Genomic DNA, 19723 nt, shown 5'->3' with positions numbered 1-19723 from the left:
AGTCCCATTCTTATTCACTTACATAAGACATTCGAGTCGTACTTCAGCCTACCAGCTACGATGGTGTGTCTCGATCCAAACCTTGCTGTACTGAAGGCATTCAGAATGGACGGTGAAGGTAACGTCTATAAAGCACTGGGTGCTTGCTTTCAAAATGCGAACCACTTGCTTTGTTGGATTCATGTAAAAGATAATATAAAGAAGAAGCTTTCACAGTTAGGTGCTAAGGATAGCAAGACTTATATCGAGGAGATATGGATGTTGCAACAGCCGAAAAGTTTGAGCACGAATGGTGTGAAATCGAACGCAAGTGGATGGAGAGAGGAACTTTTGGAGCCAAGTTTCTTAAGTATATAACTGAAAAAAAAGAGCTCATGAAGTCATCAATGATGGCTGGAGTACGGGAAACGTGCAGCCTTGGAATTCCTCCGCTGGAATACACACAAAATGCAAATGAGTGCATTAACTCGATTCTTAAGAATAGCAAAGAAAAAAGAGCTCTTTCCCTTAAGGAGACAGCTAGGCTTATTCACAAGGAGGTCATTAGCCAGGATGAAAGACTAAATCTTGCAATTATCAGCAAAGGCGCATGGAAGATCCGTAGCGAGTTTGCAAGCAAGCTACAAGTTGAGGAGATAAAGTTCTACCAAATGAACCAAGCACAAAGAGATTGGTATGATATTTCTTCGTGCCATACTCACTTTTTTACATTCCCCTATTTTGCTTTATTTCAATGAAAGCATTAATACATTTTCGTTGGTGGTAAGATTGATAAAGTTAGAGTAAAAGTATTTTAAACTTCTTTAACAATCCTTAACTCACGACAAACGAAATTATGGCTATTAAACTATTTTTATGATTTTGAACTGTGCTTTTTGTAATTTTTTACATTTTTTTTAGCCTAACAAAGAGGTTCAATTCTTTTATTCCTCCATACAAATCCACAGAAAGTGAACAGCAAAAAGACGTATCTGCTTCTGCTCCTTGTATTTCCCTGCCAAACCTTTTACTTACGGGAGTTCCAACGTCAATTCAGCAGGAAATCCAAAAAGAGGCATGCAAGCTTCTCAATGAAAGTGGGAGGATTATCCATGGACCAGCTGAAAGTAATTTGTATATGGTTACCAACAAACGGCAATCATCGCAGCCTCACTTGGTGACATATGACAAAAGTAAGAATAAGGCAATCTGCCAATCCAAGTTCTGCTTCAGGGGAAAGGGCTTTGGAATATGTGGCCATGCTGTTGCTGTGGCAAAGAAAGAAAATTTCCTTGCCAAATTTGTCCAGCAGTTTAACAAAAACAGCCCGGCCGATTCCGTTAGCCGTCTGGTTGATGCAGGTAAGAACAGGCAGGATGATGATTTATAGACCCCTATACATCTCTCCTATAGACAATCTCTCCTGCATGTTCTTTAAACCATTTTCTCACTCCTTTATTCAACTTTGAACTTGATTTGGAAGTTAATGAAGCTTCTTTGCTTGAACTTTTCAGCCAGTGAAAGGAGATATAAATAATGTTTCAGTGCTCTCAGTGCTACTTTCCAAGGAAAGTTGCTCATTTGTATTTAACAAAAGCAGTAATTCTTTGCTACACAATATTTAAGCAACTCCTTCAGTTTTACTGTCTGCCAAAGTATTACTTACTTACTGTCTTACTGCCAAAGCGCTCGATTCTTAGTGGTCAGACAATTTATCTCTATTTTGCAGGTAAAGAGAAACGAGCAGGGCAAAAGAAGACAAAAGCCACTCAGAAGAGGAAAGGTCCTGCCAATTCAACAAAAGATAAAGTTATGAAGTTTATAGATCGAGCCAAGACCGTCTCAGTCAAAAAGAGCAACAACAGCAACAAATTCAAGTGGCTACTCAACCCCTGCAGCAACACTAGCCTTTGCCACCATTATATAAACAGACTCTAGACCTGTCCTTCTTGTCTCCTGCCTCCGGAGAACCTTCCGAAGAACTGCTTTTTGATCAACATCAGCAACCTGGATTTCCAGAGCCTCCGATAGCCGGCTACGTTCTAACATTATTGAAATTCTGCCACAGAAATGTTGCAAGCTGCTACGGCTGCCGAGGTAGATTTTTTGATCACGGCTATCCGATCCCCCCAGAGATCTGGTTGTTGTCACAAAAACAAGACGGTGGTACAAAGATCCACAAACTCAACAAAGAGTACAATCGGCACTGTCATCAAATGTATACTTTCATTTTAACAAGGCTTGCATCAACGCGTTTGAGGCAATGTTCCAGCCTGAAATGATAAATATACCGAAGGAAGTGCAGCCATTCCTGCTTCTAGAGCACAGGAACGTTTTGCTGTCAAACCATTTCTGTCTTTGACATCTTTAATGTTTAAACACTTTTTAAATATATGAAGACTATTTACGCTTTGATGGCTTGTTAATGATGTGTTATGAATTGTTATCGTTTGCATGTTTTGTTGTTTTCGTTCCTCATTATCAATTTCTTTACCTTCCCACTTTTTCTAGGGTTAGAAAATTTTCAAATGTTTACCTGTAACTTGAGTAGAAAAATCTTAATTATCAGTTATAAAGAGGACTTTCAGGTCACGCAAGAATGCTTATGTCAACAAGTAATATCGGTTCAATCAAATATTTTATTCTGGCAGAAATTAGCCAAGATATTATAGAATGATCCATCAAAAGGAAGAGGCGCAGCCCCCTTTGAAGAGTAGAAGGAGCATGAGCCCCCCTGAGCCCCCATCTTCTACAGCCCTGGTTTCAAGGCGTTGTTTTGGTATAATCGTTATTTTGCATTTTGACCCAGCTACCCGAGCTTTCGTTTTTCACACAGGGCCAGAAAAAAAATCAGGTTATTTATGGGAAGTATTCCCCCCCCCCTTGCTATGATAAGCAGTATTCCGTTTGATGTTTGCAACTTTTGTATTTCATAGAGAAATTGTTCATGGTATGTGCTGTTATGTTTTGTTACGGATTTCTCATGTCTTGATCATCCACAAAATTGCTTGTGTGTTTTGTTTCTCTTTTCTGCTCTGGGAGATTATTTTTTGCATGACGCAGGTTGTTTGGTCATTTTAGTTCCTAGGCATGCCTTAGGTTCTGAGTCCTGGGTTATGAGTCCTTGGTCTCCTTATCCGTCACTTTAAAAATGACACTCCTTTCTTGGCACACATTGGCGTCTGGGTCATCAGAAATCTTGCCAAGTCATTATGTACTGCAAATGTTCAATAGAAGATTCAAATTAGACGAACTGTCTCGGGACACCGCTTTATGGGTGTCACGATAAGATTCCAAAGAAATTTCCTTTCTGCTCTTTTTCAGATGCATTAGTTTCTTTTTATTTAAAAGGAGCCCGCTTTCAGAAAGATGTAGTGGTATTTTTCAGAGTAGAAACACTTTATGGAATAGTAAACCTTTTTCAAATCCAGATCAGGACTTTTGACACAATGGTTCAATCTGAAATGATATACATAATGGCACCGCGGAAGGGGGCTGTTCTTAAAACCATGCAAAATCGCCTTGTTCTTGATTATGAGCATGCTTAGCGCCCCACCTAAAAAAAAAACGTTTTAGCCCCCTCACTCTTTAATATGCTCCGCGGTTCATGAAAAACATACCAAAGGGAGTGCAGCCATTCCTGCTTCTAGAGCATAGAAACGTTCTAATGTTTTGCTATTTAAACATATTAAGACTACTTATGCTTTGGTGGCTTTTTAATGATGTGGGCTTACTAAAGATATAAGGTTTGAAGTGTGCATCAAATATACCCCGATTCTACTAAAGAATAGCAATTGCTGTGCTAGCCATCTATGTTAAAACAACCACGTCAGGTTTGAATGGCCAATAACAGTGCCGTCGGAACGAAATTCATATTTGGGGGGCTGCCCATTGTTTTCCTTCTCATTTAGTACACTGTTATAAAGGAAACATACTACAGTTTGACAATTATTGGGGGGTCCAGCCCCCCCCCCACAAGCCTCCCCGGTTCCGACGGGCCTGAATAAGAGTATTTCACATTTCAAGGCGTTGCTTTTGTCTAATCGCACATTTATATATTCCCGAGCTACCCGAGTTTTCGTTTTTCACACAAAGTCAGAAATAAAATCAAATTCATTTCCCCCTTACAATGATGTGCAGTCTTTTGTTCGATGTGTAAAACTGTTGGATTTTATGGACAATTGTTCATGGTATGCAATGTTATAACTTGGTATTCTTATAAAGGAAACAGCGAGTGCATCGTCGAAAACATATACGGTCCTGGGTCCTGGTCCTGGTCCTGGTCCTGGTCCTGGTCCTGGTCCTGGTCCTGGTCCTGGTCCTGGTCCTGGTCCTGGGTCCTGGTCCTCGGGCCTGGTCCTGGTCCTCAGTCCTGGGTCCTTGTCCTCGGTCCTGGTCCTGGTCCTGGTCCTGGTCCTGGTCCTGGTCCTGGTCCTGGTCCTGGGTCCTGGGTCCTGGTCCTGGTCCTGGGTCCTGGTCCTCAGTCCTGGGTCTTTGTCCTCGGTCCTTGTCCTCGGTCCTGGTCCTGGTCCTGGTCCTGGTCCTGGTCCTGGTCCTGGTTCTGGTCCTGGGTCCGGGGTCCTGGGTCCTGGGTCCCAGCTTAGGTCATGTTGCATAACTTGACAATAATTGCTGTCTACAGAAATCGGTATAACGAAAACGTCCAGTTATTAGTGCTGCTAAGTGGCCAAAACCATAATATCCCATTTATTCCTTTGATATCAACGAATTTGACCCTGTGAAATATATCGACCCGAAGGAAAGAAAATGTAGAGGAAGATTTGCGCTGCAATGGCATCGTCAACAGAACCATTTTCAAGATTTTTAAGAAATGAATTTGACACTATATGATGACTATAAAACGAAAACATAGAATGACATTGACACAAAGCCCGATCGTCGTTCCATCTAGCAGGAATCTATCTACTTATGCATGGAAAAACTGCTACTGTGTAATTTGTGTTGAAGATACTTCAGACGAGAAAGAAAACCATCTATAAACCTTTTTAGAGTCAACACAAGTAATGTATATTCCTTCATGCTTACGATTAACGTGGATATTAAAAAAATTTAAACAACCATGCGCAGGTAAGGCCCTACATTATTCTAAAGATGAAAACAACAACAACAACATTAAAGATAGCTGATACTGCTCAATCAATTGTTCAATTTTTCTTATTGAATTCTAACAGCCACCCTTGAGCAATATCGGCTAACTTGAAATGTCAATAAGTCCAAGTTTCATGTTCATTTGATTAAAACATGGATATGGTACAGCTTTTGTCATTATGTCTGCTAACATATCTGATGTTCTGCAATATTGAATATCAACATCTCCTGCATTGACACGCACAAGGCAAGACAAATCATGTATCTCAATATGTTTAGAACGTTCATGGTACTTTGCATTCTTTGCAAGCTGTATTGCTCTTTGGTTGTCTTCAAATATAACAGTAGCATTCTCTTGTGTAAAACATAAATCAGACAACAAATGTTGCAACCATATACATTTTTGTGTGGTACAATTTCTAACAATTTGTACTGGAGACACGATTGTGCATTTATTAAAAGTTTAAATCCAGATCCAAGAATTTTTCAATATATAGTTTATATGCATCGTCATCTGTGGACAATGCACAATGTATTGTTGTCCATAAGTAAGTCATTTCGCACAAGATGAAAATTCTTATACAAAACCCTCCATCATTACTCTGTTTTCACATTCTATTCTGCTTGTTTTTCATTTGTCTTTCATATCAAAAGATTTCATTTAAATTTGTTATTGACTCCTTTCATAATCATCTTCCGAGTAAAGCCACAATTGATGAAATAATCGCTCTCGATATCAAACAAGCAATAATGCAAATATTCCAGTCTTTGTCACAAGTAATGAATTTCCAAAATATGATTGAAAACCTCGTTATCCTTTGGTTTTTTGTCTTTCAATTTGTTGATTGCCTCGATAAGGTGTTCCAGTTATCTTTAAAAAATTTATCAATAAAAATATTTAAAATAAAAAAGTAATAAAGCTGTAAAAAAATAACATAAGAACAATTAAAAAGAAAAGATAAATGCATACTGATGATTCTGAGGCTCGAATCTTAATCTGAGTCTGGTTTTTCAGTTTCAGTCTCATCCGTTATGTTTGAAATGAGATGTTCTTCGTGTGTTGTTTTATCGTCATCCACATTTTCTTCCCTGATTAATTTGTCTAGCCATTTTGATGCTTTTAGTGCGATGAATCTGATCGAATTGATTTTTGAAGCTACTTCTTGACTTTTATGGAGAAAATTTTATTGATAGGTATTCAAAGATATTTAAAAGATATCTGTAAAATATACGGGTAATTTTAAAATATCCGTTCAGAATGCAGATAATTCAAAATGTCCTTTAAAAACTGATAATTTGATTCACTTTAAGAAAAACATAGCGAATTTTATAATGTAGAGCCCTGTTATCCAATGTGAACAAACATAAATAGCGAATATACGAAAAATATATTCTTGAATTGAGATGTGCATGTCCGTATAAGTATAGGCAATATTGCCAACGTCTCATTTGTTTTTTTCAAGGGTTATAACCCTTGTATCAAAAATTCTGGTAGCTTTGTAAATATTATTTACAAAGGATGTTATTTTTTACAAACGTAATCCAAATCTGCCTCAATATTGTACATTTACATCTGCTCCTCCACACGTCATAAATTTGTGGAGAATGTGGACAGTTCAATAAATTGGAATCGGAATGTAAAGAGTGCTGCCTCAAAACCCCTCTCGAAGAAAAAACAAAAAGTGCAGATGTAGAAATTGAAGAAGAGAAGACAAACTATGAATAGTATCAAAGAATTAAAGAAAGACTGATGATTGCTGGCGGACAAGTAAAATGGAAAGTTTGAAAAATTGGTTTCTACTACAACAAGGAAGGTTCTAAAATAATTGATATAAGCTCTCAACGTTTTATAAATTTTTTTCGCCTTTTTTAATTTTTAACCTTTGATTAAAAATAACCTGTAATTTGCTTATAATATATGATATATAAACAGCTGTAGTAAATTCTGCTTCACTTTCTTGTTTTTATTCTGGAAGAATAACGAGTTTATAGTAGATCAGGAAACCGACCATAAAAAACAACAATTAGATGATTGTAAAAATTTTATTGAAAATAACTTAGCATTAGCTTAGCTACAAAGACGGGATTATGAAATAATGTATAAAGATTTCTTCGATGAAGATAAAGAAATTTTTTTGTTTTGGATAGTCTCGAAAATTGAGGAATTTTCTCATGTAACGGAATCAAGCTAGAAGTTGTTGCCCTTGTTGATATCATAAAACTACAAAATGATATACTTGCAAGTCTTGTTAATGATGGTTGCAAAGAAAAATTCATCATGAATTGAAAGAGATCATTTGCATCAGTGATCTATGTAATATATATGGCGCATTTGACTACAGAGAGAAAAACAGTTGTTTTGTAATACATCTATATCAATCGCCGTTGATTTATAATCAAGGACAATATCAACATTAAATTGTTAAGAAAATTCAAAATTTGTCGATATAAAAACGTGGCTCGCCAATTCTGGAATGACAACGGAATGGATAAATTTCCAAAGAGAAAATGTAAAATCTCTTTTTCAGTTAGTGGAAGTTAATTTTTAAAAGAAGGATGTTTTGAAACTAGGAGAAAGAAACTAGACTGTGGAAGTCCGACCGAGTTAGAACAGCAGATGAGAAGAAACTCAATTAGACTGTCGTTAGAACTAACATTTTACTGGATATTGTCGTTATATTTATTTCTTTTTTCGCATTGAGGAAGATTCTACTTATACAAGGAAAGGTATGTAAAAGAGCTAGAATAATTCTAGTCTTAGCATTAGGATTGCTATCATTTTGTATACATTTGTAATTTGTATATTACGTAATTTCTTAGGAAATCCCCCTGTGTCTTGAATGTTCTGTGTAGCATTACCCCTCATCAGGGTTAAACCATATTGCGTATTCGTCTCCTTTTATAATTATCTAGTAGTCATTATCTAGTAGTCTATTCTTAGTAACATTTTATGCAGTGACATGCTAGGGATGAGACCGCGGGGGGAGGGGGGGGGGCAATGAGACAAAATGGCGCCCCTCATTTAGCTATCATCAAATTTTTCCTTCAATGTTTTGGAAATGTGTAGAAAAGTACAAGAGCTCGGGAACAAGCAGATCTATATCTATCTATCTTTGGCGAACTGAAAGACCTTCAAATGAGGGGAGATGGGTGTTGAGGAAAACCTCCAAACTACAATTAATAGAAAAGTTAATCGTATACTTTATTACAAAGATATGAAATCAGATTTTGACACAATGTTACTCAGAGAAAATGCGGTCCCAATCCACATCAGGAATTTAAAATTGTAGATGATTGAAATTATAAAACAAAATGGGAGCTCAAGCTCAATCCTACTTTCATGAAGGATATCTTCTATCTACTACTGCCACAATCTACTACTGCCACAAGCGCACACTACGTTCTATGGCTTAGAGACGGTATCGTTTCTAGGGAGTAGATTGTGGCAAGCACTTCCCAATGACATGAAACAATAAGATACCCCCTCTAGCTTTAGAAGGAAAATAAAATCTTGGAAAGGAGAGGAATGCAACTGTAGACTGTGTAGACCTTTCGTGGCTCAGGTTGGGTTCTTGAAAGGAAAAATGTGTTGTAAATGCCAAAAATGCTGTAAAAACATTTTAAAATATGTATACACACTCTTTTTTTATAAGAACCAGTAAATTTAAGTTCAGGCTGACTGTTCTTTATCTTTTCGAAAATCTGAGGCTGGATTGTTCTTAATTTGTTCTTAAATTACGAGGGTGTAAGCAGTGCTATTGCTAGCTTTTTCGCTCTAAGGAGGTTTTCAGGCCTCATTTTCCAAAAAAGTGAGCGAGACAGCCTTAATTTGCTGACAAATTTGACTATTCACTGAAAAGCACCCACACATATCTAAAAATCCTCGATTTTGAGAAAAAACGTTGTTCAAAATTGCATTTTGCTGAATCTCAGTCTCAGCTTGTTCTTAATTTGTTTTTAAATTTTGACCAGTTTTGAGGCTCGTGTTCTTATAAAAATGTTCTTATAAAAAAATATGTATGTAATTATACTTATTTCTTATGTTAGATATTTATGAATTTTTATTTTTTTTATTTTTAAACAATTTTACTTTTTAGTAGGCTTGAATTATCTTTTTTTTGTAGTTATTCTTATACGCTTACTCTAAATAAAAAGATAATAATAAACAATAATAAAGTTTGCTTTGCAAGGCCATGTCCACAACATTAGGATTGATGATTTAATCATTGTTTAAATTGTTTGATGATATCCAGTTCAGTTCAGTTCAGTTCATTCTGAAAACTGTACGTAGATATTTTGTCTGCCTTGCAGAGACAATGTTCTTTAAAAAATATTTGACCAGGGAACCCTATGACATCATATAAAACTCCCGAAAATTTCTTGGGGATCCTATTTGTTTGTTGGCCCGGTGGGAAGTACGGCTCTTCTTACACAGCCATAGAGGTGCTAGTTACACTATATCACTGTGTTATTTTACCTCTTTGGTATGGGCACTATTGTTTGGCGGGGTGTCGCGACCCGGGGGTGGCGGGGTGTGTCACACTCCCCCCCCAATTGTATCTCAATAGGAAATTTCAGGTAAAATCTGCTCGGTGAGAGAAACGCTTTAGGTATTTCAGAGACCTTCATGTCATAAAATCAATAAAGGATCAAGCAAAGGCAGTTTCTCCATTGGTTTAATATGATTTTCCTTGATGTGAATGAAGGTAAACAAACTAATGACCACTAATGATTTGAAGATATGAAAATTTCTTGTTGGTACTAGATCTAAAAATCCAGGCCCTCTTTAGGTGAAACTTTGTCTTGTGTCCATTTCCTTTAAAGAATCTCGGTAGAAGCGTCAACTGCAATTCACTATGAGCTCCAGATTTTTCTTAGATGGAGGGAGAGCTAAGATGGAGACAGGGATCTAAATTTGAAAGTAACTGACAACCTGGTATTTTTAAAGACCACGGCGAAATTGTTGTTTTATCTGCTGTAAAAATTTTTTGCAAAAAATCAATAATTTTCAATAGGATTAGGAGGATTGCTTTAGTGAAATTTACTTAAAAGAGTGCATTTTCCAGGAAACTAGAAGCATCAAATTCGAAAATTTCCTCCTCCTTCGGCGGCCGTCTCAGGTAGTAACTATACCCTTTGCCCGTCCAGATATAGTGATTTGACAAGACTATTAGGAAAGTCCGGTATTATCATACAGAGTTAGATTGACAAAATGTATTGCAGAGCTTTGTGACAGCAGCTAAAAAATTTCAGGCAATAATTTTTTGTCAGGTAAATTTGTAGTCCACACCCCCACCAACGAGGCTTGTCTCGCGACGGCCCTGACTGCTTATTGTGTCTTAATACGAGATTGGGAAAAATACCTTGGATCAAATCAATCAAGAGTTTGTTTGATAATACTGGCATTTCGATTGTATGGAACCATCATTTTGTAAATAATAGTAAGAAACTAATGGAAGTAGTTGAAAATAATTTAAAGGACCAATTCCTACAACAATGGAATAGCGAAATGCAGGAGTCGAATAAAGGGATAATGTATTCGTGTATGAAGAAAAATTTTGGAAAGGAAAATAGCTTGACCTTATTCCTTCAAATTTATTACAACACCTAGTCTGGTTTAGAACAGCAAACCATAAATTGGCAGTAGAAACAGGCAGATGGGGAAAAATAAGTTATGATCAAAGAATATGTAATATTTGTTTATCCAACGAAATCGGAGACGATTTCCACACACTCTTGAAATGCCCTACTTTTTCGCATATAAGAAATGATTACATTCCTAGCTATTTTGCTAAATACCCGTCAATACTAAAATATCAAATATTGATGACAAAAACAGACAACAATAAAAGACTCTGGGCCAATATTGCAAGATTTATAAGGGGAATCTTTATGTACAACAAAATGCAGGTCACCTCCTGTAAAGCAGACTAAGTTCTTTGTTTTAGTTGTTGCTTCTCTCCCCTTGTTTGTTTTGGCTGAATTTACATAAAATTTAATAGTTGTCGCTTAATCGTGTTCGTACTGTTACTTGTTGTTGCTGTTAATTAATTAATTGATTTTCTTTTTTACCGTTAAATGCTCTAATTTGTCATTTAGACGTAAAGAGCTTTTTTAAGTATCAAATTGTACTGTAGTTAATTTAATTGATGATGGTGATGATGATGTTTACATTTCCCCTCCCTCTCTTGTTCTAACTGACAGCAATGAATGACTGACAGCAATTCTTACGTTACTCCTATTCGACATGGAGCTCTTTTCAACACCTTTGGCGTGGAATGAAAAGCCTTGCCGCGGACCGTTATGTCATTTGAAAGCCGCAGCCGCATTATAGAAGCCGTAAACCGTTGCAAATTTATACTGAAAAACGCGAGACCGAGACGCACCTTTTGTTGAAACTGCAATCCGTCCGCAAACCTATAATAGGCCCCCTTTAGAAGTAAACCCCTGTGAAAGGGTCAAAGGTTCATATTGGTCCAAGGGTCATAGGTCCGGTTCTCTAATATGCCTATTGCAGTAACCGACGCTTTAGGTGAAATTGAAAAGAACAAAATTGGGTCTGTTGATTCGAATTGAAAAAGATAAGCTTTGGAACAATAGCCCTTGTTCTAATTCTAGCGAAACTTCCTCATGGCATCAGAGATACAAAAGAGAGCTGCCATTTTGTAGAGTTATGATGTCGTTTTGGGGTCCCTGAATTTCTGGCCTAAGACAGCAGCAATGAATCACATTGTGGCATTGAAGGGACATTCGCGTATTTCTATTCATAGGAACATTGGTACGCGCTTAAGAAATCGCCTTGGGAATGTTGCATGTCGATCTGCGTCAAGTCAGGCCACCATTGATGCTGACCCAAAATTAGCCGACAAGTTTCGCGACGCAAAACCTTTTTCGAGTATTCCTTACGCAGGCACTAGGAGCTGGATCCTGAACGTTTTGGAAATTTTTTTCACCAAAGGAGGTTTCCACAAATCTTTCTACAAGCTACAAGAAAATGCCCATAGGTAAGGCACATGCAATACTTTTTTGCTGACTCCTTTAAAGGCTCTAGCGCAACCGGCACTCAATCTAAGAAAAGCCGAAATAGGGAATATTTTAGTAAATTCCCGCAAAGTTTTCGCTTTTGGCACGTTTCGATTTACAAGTCTGCACGCAGCAGGCTAGGCCCATCCGGGAAAGTCCCCAGTGGCGTAGCTAGCCAAATAGCAATGGTCATGCCCTCCCCTCAAATTTAAAAAAAATATGGGTGTGGCCAAATTTTACCACGCCCAATTTTTTAGTTGATCAATGAGTTCCTTTTGGAAATTTTAATTTTAAGGCTTGTGACTTATAAAAAAAAATTTGATTAACTTTTGGAATGAGCTTTTCTTATTTCATAGAAATCACCTTGTTACACCATGAAATGACCTTTATCTTATAGCTGTGACACTGTTTTGGTTTGTTGGTAATTTATACAGACAGAGTTCTGACAATTTCCAAACAGAACTGTACAAAAGACATTAAAAAACATTAGTTTAGTATAGTAGATAAATTTAGCTTAAATCAAAATTTAAGTTATTCTCCTTTTTTTTCAATTTTGCAGGCTGAAATACATTTGTAAATTTTAGAGATAAGCTAAAATTTGTAAATGAAACAATAAATCACATGAAACTGAATGGGAGCTTTTTGGTCATCTTTTCCACAAATAGACTTATTATCAATCTATTGAAGGTATTTTAAAGCCATCACGATTAACTAACAACCCCAATAGAACTGATAGATGAATAAAACAAATTGGCAAATGAATATGCAATGTAAATATTGATATGAAATATAGGAAGCTGAAATAATGGATAGGCCTAGTTGCAAAATGTTTTCTGCAAAGTTAGACTTAATAGAAAAATACCTTGATGTTTCTATAAGTTTAGCTAATAAGTTTAAGTTTAGCTTAACAAAAACATTGATGTTTCCACATATACTTGTGGTAAATATCCACATGATTGGATTGTCCTACTAAATCTAGCAAACAAGGGTTGTAAATGAAATAATTTGATCTTGTAAATTTTTAAATACATCAAAAGTTGAGATAATGAAATAAAACTGTTTAACTAACAAGATCAGTAACATGCTTGACTTGTCTCTGGTCATTTTATTTCAACAGCTATAAGTAGTAAAAAGGTACTTTCAATTACAAGTGAAGTCAGTAGAGTTTGGGTTTGACTTAAATTGTGTGTAAAAACAGTGTTATTGCATGTAATAAAATTGAAGAATAACTTTAAGCAAGTTTTGGCATTCCCTATCCATTAACTACAATCTTATTGTCCTAATAATAATATGGTAACAATGCTTTTAAAGGGCTTAACAGTTTCTGAATATGCTGCTAAATGTCTGGAAAGTTTAAGCTCTCAAATCTGTTGGTTTGGAAAATAACACTGCTATCTCCTCCATCCATCTCCAGTGAACAGACCAAGATTTGACATTCATTAAATTAAGAAGATTCTCTGCAAATGTTCAACTAGTAACAATTGAATACTGAAAAGGCTGAGAGTTCGGTTTGGTTGCATAAAATGATCCTGTTCGCTGATTTTATGTCCAAAAATGGCCTTTCGTGCCTGTCACTTTCTCCACACAGTGCAACACCATGAAGGCTGAAAAACCCTGTCATTGCCATAAATGTTCTGGAGATTAACATGAGTCGTGGCTGCTTGGCAATAAGCTATTCCTTGCATTTTACTTACAGAGAATTACCTCCCAGCTCGTGGATCTAGACATAGCAGCGCCGCCATTGATGCCTCGCATTCGCGTTCACAAAATAACACAGGACGGTTCTGATGATTATAATGATGGTCATGCCCTCTCGAAATGGCATGACTAGCCTTTGTTCTCTCCTGCGTCACTCCTATTGTTAGGCATGACCAAACATAGGGAACCAGCGTTATGGGCATGACTAAAACACAGGGTTTGGTCATGCTCATAGTTATGGGCATGACTAAATTGGAAACCCTCTGTTTTAGTCATGCCCGACAATAGAAGAGCGCCTTCGGAGGGCTCCATATTCTTGCGTGGAACCATAGGGCTCCAAAGGCGAATGGCCTGAGCTACTTCATCAGGAGAATACGACTATATTCTTACGAAAATATAATTTTTTGAAAAATATTATCTCTGGAAATAGATGGTCATGCCCGGCATGACAAGCATGACCGCTAGCTACGCCACTGAAAGTCCCGCAAAATTTGCAAAAATATTCCTAAAAAAAACTTCCTACCAAATTTAAGAAACCCAGGGCTAGATAATAACCTCTAAAAATTTAGCAAAACTGTATCCCTTACAACTATATTTAACGAATTATTTAATGGAAGTTCTTTACCCTAATAAAGTCCCTGTGTGCAAGGGGCGTCATGGGCAGTGACCTTGGGGAGGGGCACAAAACGGGTTTCCAATAAAAATACAATGACGTCATCGTGCTGCAAGACATGACAATCAAAATGTATCTTTTGCTGCGTCAGTTGTATTTGCACTTTCCGTCAATAATTGGCTTCAGTAATTCAGTCAGAATAGCCATCCCTAGTATTCAAACTTTGGATAATCATAATCATCTTTAGGGGTCATCCATTTTTAATTTCAATTTTCACAAGTTTACCGAAAGTAGAATTTTCTTCATATTCTATGTTCCTGATTTGTTGTGAAGTATTTTCCTGAGAGGATTTGACTGTAAAGCAGCCAGAGGGCTAACACTAAATTGTTCCAATACTTTGTATATACCACTGGGTCCATAATTGAATTCTAAAGCTGCAGAATTTACAGCAATTTCAAGTGACTCTTTATAAACAAAAATATTTGTTTGGCATTTTTGCCATATGCAGTTATTTAAAGCCTCATTTCCATTCTGCGTATTGCTACGTAAACATCTTGATAAAAGATCACCAGAGCTCAAATCTTTGAATATTGGCTTCAGGATATCATGTATCCATTTTGGTATGGCTATGTTATTCTTATAAGTGCTTTTTCCTGTCATCTTATCTTTTTGCCATTTGTATCAAGAATCTACTTCTCTTTGACAATAACAGTGGCACTCATTCTCATTCATATCTGTAACGTCAAAGTATTGCTGCAATGGCCTTCTTCATCTTGTACAGCTCACCTTTATTTTGATTTATGGCTAGTCAAAGTAGTTCTGAAGAGAGTTAATTGCCTTATCAGTCATTTCACTCCTGCCAGATGAAAGGGGTATCTGTATTTTAGGCAATATTTTGAGGTGCAGTGAGGACCAATTTGTGCAATGATGGAAGAAAAATTTGCAGCAATGAAATTGAGTTTCAAATTTGTTTATCTATTGACATGATGTTTAAAACTACCACACCACTAACTAAACAAAAAGGACACTTAATTTAATTAAAAACATTTTAACATTAAAAAACGTTGGGGGCTATGGATGCATGAGCTCTTCCTATATAAGAAATGTAAAACTGTAAAACTTAGCAATTTTCTAGATTTATCACTTTCTCTTCAATCGACGCGCAGCGACTTTCTCATGAATTGTTACTGGTGGTACTAGTCCAACCTTTGTTTGTTACATGTTACATGAATTGAAGGATGGTACTAGTCCAAGCTTTGCAATTTTTTGACATATTTTGTTGTTTCCAAGCTGAATGTCTTACATTATATAGTTTTTGAAATAATTAGAGGGGTCTGGGCTTTAAAAGAATAGAAAGCCAAAGAGACGCCTGCACAAGATCAAGGCAGGAGGGGCAGGGTTGGTGCTGAGGGCAAATAGTGAAATCTTTTTCCAGTACCATAATCGAGTATTCATGAGGGTGCGGGGAGGGGGAAGGGGGGGGGTAGGCACAAAATAAAGTATTGGCATGGACCTGTTATATCCATACAGCTGGGTTTTTGCAATCAAAGGCTCTTCGCTTTGACATAACGTTGATGAAATTATCCATGCAAGTGGGTATTAAATGGTCTTATCATTATTCGAAATGTTTTGTTTTACAAAACTCATAACAATTATAAATGGGCTGGTTGTAAAACCTTCATTGTCCGCTTAGTCTCAATCCTCCATGCAGACTAATTGACAATGCAACAAGGAAAATAATAATCACAAGAAACAGAAGTGAATTAAATAATTGTTTATTTCGGCGTATTTTTATATTAAGGCAAATAATAAGTGTAACATCCTCGTTCTGACAATGTGGAAAAAGTCAGATAAGACGCCGTTGCTGTTTGAAGTTCATTTCTGGAAATAATAATTCTTTATCAAAGACCGACAGCAAAAAAAAGGTTATTATATTTTTATAATTTTTATTTTCAAATATTAAAGACAAAAATGTGCATTTCCTATAGCAAAATTCATCCCATCTTCAAGGGTTTTTTAAGCTTTTAGCTTGGATATAGCGGAATAGCAAAGTTCTTTGCATTAAACTTGATAGAAAATATTACGCGAAGGAGCTGTCTTTCTAGTCTCGCTAAATTTTTTCTTTCAGAGACTATGGTCCCATCGCAAAGAGAGTCTTCGTACGACAAGAGGAGCATGTCTGGCTGTTTGATCCCGAAGACGTGGCCACCGTCTTCCGAGCCGACTCAAAATATCCAAGAAGATTCAATGTCCCGCTTATCGATAACTTTTACGCTCGCAGATCTAAAGAGCCCGGAGTTTTCTTTCTCAACGGTAAAAAGTGGCACAAGCACAAATCGCTCATGTCCAAGAAGATGTTGCGCCCATTGGAAGTGAACCAGTATATTCCAAGAATAAACTGCATTGCTTCAGAAATGGTTGAGCGTATTTCAAAAGTAAGGGACAGTGAAACATTTGAAGTTGATGAAATTGATATGGAGCTCTTCAAATGGTCGTTTGAAACGGTGGCAGACTTTCTGTTTGATCGTCGATTTTATGCGCTAAGCGACAGTCCGCCAGAAAGGGCTACGAATTTCATCAAGGCAGTTGGTCGTTTCCTTGATTCCATTTCAGTGGCCTCTTTTACGCCTCCTCGTTTCTATAAATATTACAAAACAAAGGCATTCAAGGATTTTGATCACAATTTTATGCTATTGTATAAATTTGCAGAGGAACTTATCGAAGAGAAGTTATCAGACATTGCCAAGCGAAGGGAACGTGGAGAAGATATCGATACTAGGAACGAACTCATACCATTTCTGCTGTCTTCTGATAGGATATCAGAGGACGAGGTTGGGTCAAGCATAGTGGACACGTTGTTTGCAGGCGTAGACACGACGTCCAACACGATGCAGTGGATGCTGTACTTGATTGCTAAAAACCCGCACGCGCAATCTCGTATCAGAGAAGAGATTTCAAGAGTTCTGCCGCAAGGACAAGAGCCAACCGCTGAGTCACTTCAACAGCTGAGCTTGGTGAAAGCTGCTGTGAAGGAGACATTACGTCTCTACCCGGTCCTTATTTTAACAAGCCGAGTTCTGGAGCACGATGTCGTTTTGTCCGGATACCACGTACCTGCAAACACTAAGTTAACGTTTATGCACCATGCTATGGGCCGCAGTGAGGATTATTTTGAGAATGCAAAAGAATTTGTCCCAGAAAGATGGCTCAGGATGGAGTCTGCTACAAAACATTCCGCTTATGCTTCGATACCGTTCGGGCACGGGGTCCGCATGTGTCTCGGTCGTCGCTTAGCGGAACTTGAGCTTCAGATACTGCTTATCAAGATATTGAACCGGTACACATTGGAAATACCGCCTGGGCATGTCGTTGATAACTATTTCCGAGGTGTGAACATTCCGGACAAACCAATCCGGGTTAAGTTTGTTGAGAGAAAGATCGACCAACGATAGATGCTACGCTGCCCATTATGCACTTTTTAAATTGAATATTTAAAAATGGAAGTTTCGAAAATGTGTATTTTTAAATTGCTTTTATGATATTTTTATCCTCTTTGATAAAATTACGCATTATTTATCCGATTATTATTCTATTTTTCATTCAACTTACAATCGCTTAAATTGCGAAATGTATTAATATTCATTCGTTAGCGAGAGTTTTTAAGCAGACCACGCGATTTACTTGCTCCAATGATCTTTTAAATCCATGCTAGGAGAACAGTAAAACATGTTTTTATGTACTCTCTTATTCCAGTTTCAAAGTAAATCGAATTTGATCAACTCCAGCGAAGGAACTGTCTCTATATTGAGCCAGGTACTTCGGAAGCGGGGTGGGGGAGGGCAGCTAAAAGAGCTTTGGCCCCCCCCAATAACTTTCAAAATATACTTCGATATGGATAAAATTGCTTACGGCCACTGATTTTTAGCATGTTTAGCCCCCTCCCAAGAAAACATCTTAGCCCTTCAATCTGCTGCGCGGTCCTTGTATTGAGCTAATGTATACGTCTGTTTCAACGATCTGTTATATACTCAGGGGTGTCTGAAGTATGACAAGGAGGGGACAACCTTTAACCGAAGGCATGAAGATGAGGCAAGTGAGTCGAGAAAAGAAAAGGGGGTCAGTGGGTACTAAATAAGAATTTTTTGCTACCATGCGCCACAGTATTATTTAGAACAACATCAATTTATATCCTAATTTGATGCTCTATCAAAGATTTCTATCTAATTTTTGAAAACATCAAAGATTTTATGGCACTTTGCTTTGCTTTCACTCGTTTTGTCTAATAGTAATTTTTAAGTAGAATATTTAGTCGTAGATTAATCTTCTGTTCGAAGTTTCAAAGAGGACGGGAGGAAAATGACGTTGATCCTCTAACGTAAACCAGTCCCTTGAACCAGGCCAAGTTCCAGTAGCAAGTTGGGCCTTAGTGTGATAAAGATTTTTCGTCAATTATTAATATAATGGTATCTAAACATTTGACAGACAAGTAAGTTATGTAAGAAAGCCATGTGAAGAATGATCATGAGGCATTCATTATTCACTGGACCCTAGGATTTCCATGGCACTGACACCAAAAAGTCACTTTCTGTCTCCTTTTCTATCCCCTTTAGTCAAGGGTTTATAGGGACAGCTGCTTGCTCTGCCCCCCCCCCCCCCTCCTTGTTACGGCATTGCTGTATATACGCTTTGGACTGGACCGAACAGATAGAACCGGACGGTTTCAAGTTGCAACTGCTAGCAGCGGATTAAACAGTTGCCTAGAACTTGATAAACTTGAAACTCGCAGTTAATACCTTTGTAAGCGTAGGATATTAATGAGTGTCTGCTGTCTCTAGGTGTTACAAAGATCTTATGTGCTTCAATGAGCTGAATGACCGTTTCTCCGAACATAATGCTGATCAAATAGTGGCCAGGATTTGCATCCATTCAGCGAAACAGGGAACTAAACGTTGTCATCATGCATCATTTTCAGCAATTGACCATTTCTAAGGCTTTAATAAGTGCTTATTCTTGTGATTACTGAACAGTTTTTTCTCCATTTCTAGGAGGTCAGAATCTATTTAGTAGAAGAAGTTGATATTTCCGATGATTTCTGTCGAAGAGCTAGCATTTATGTTTGCATTCCCTATTTCCAGTGGCACTAGGCAGTTTAGCGCACCTTAGTTCAGCATTTTGCAACCTTTTCATAGTCACCCAGTTTATAGGAGAGAAAGGTATATACAATACTTTAGAAAAACTTTTAATTCAAATGACCTTCTGAATCACTTTCTTAAAGTTTTCCTAAAAGAGATCGATTGACAC

At 37.3% G+C, this 19723-nt stretch overlaps 2 protein-coding genes across 2 annotated transcripts; both read left to right on the top strand.

The window, feature by feature from the left end:
* The first annotated feature begins 118 nt into the window (after positions 1 to 118).
* On the top strand, positions 119 to 2245 carry LOC135687231 (uncharacterized). Its single transcript, XM_065203740.2, has 3 exons — positions 119 to 673; positions 901 to 1340; positions 1709 to 2245. Exons 1-3 carry the CDS (start codon positions 255 to 257, stop codon positions 1915 to 1917), a joined length of 1068 nt encoding a protein of 355 aa, XP_065059812.2. The 5' UTR covers positions 119 to 254; the 3' UTR covers positions 1918 to 2245.
* Positions 2246 to 11544: 9299 nt separating this feature from the next.
* On the top strand, positions 11545 to 19723 carry LOC135683610 (cytochrome P450 27C1). The gene is made up of 2 exons (XM_089114569.1): positions 11545 to 12092; positions 16551 to 19723. The coding sequence occupies exons 1-2, from the start codon at positions 11809 to 11811 to the stop codon at positions 17872 to 17874; spliced, it is 1608 nt and encodes a 535-aa protein (XP_088970695.1). The 5' UTR covers positions 11545 to 11808; the 3' UTR covers positions 17875 to 19723.

This window comes from Rhopilema esculentum, chromosome 20 (genome assembly GCF_057945365.1).
Source record: "Rhopilema esculentum isolate cy_ngs chromosome 20, ASM5794536v1, whole genome shotgun sequence".
In the NCBI taxonomy this organism is placed as follows: Eukaryota; Metazoa; Cnidaria; class Scyphozoa; order Rhizostomeae; family Rhizostomatidae; genus Rhopilema; species Rhopilema esculentum.
The sequence above is the reverse complement of the archived record's forward strand: the minus strand, read 5'-3'. Positions and strand labels throughout refer to the sequence as shown.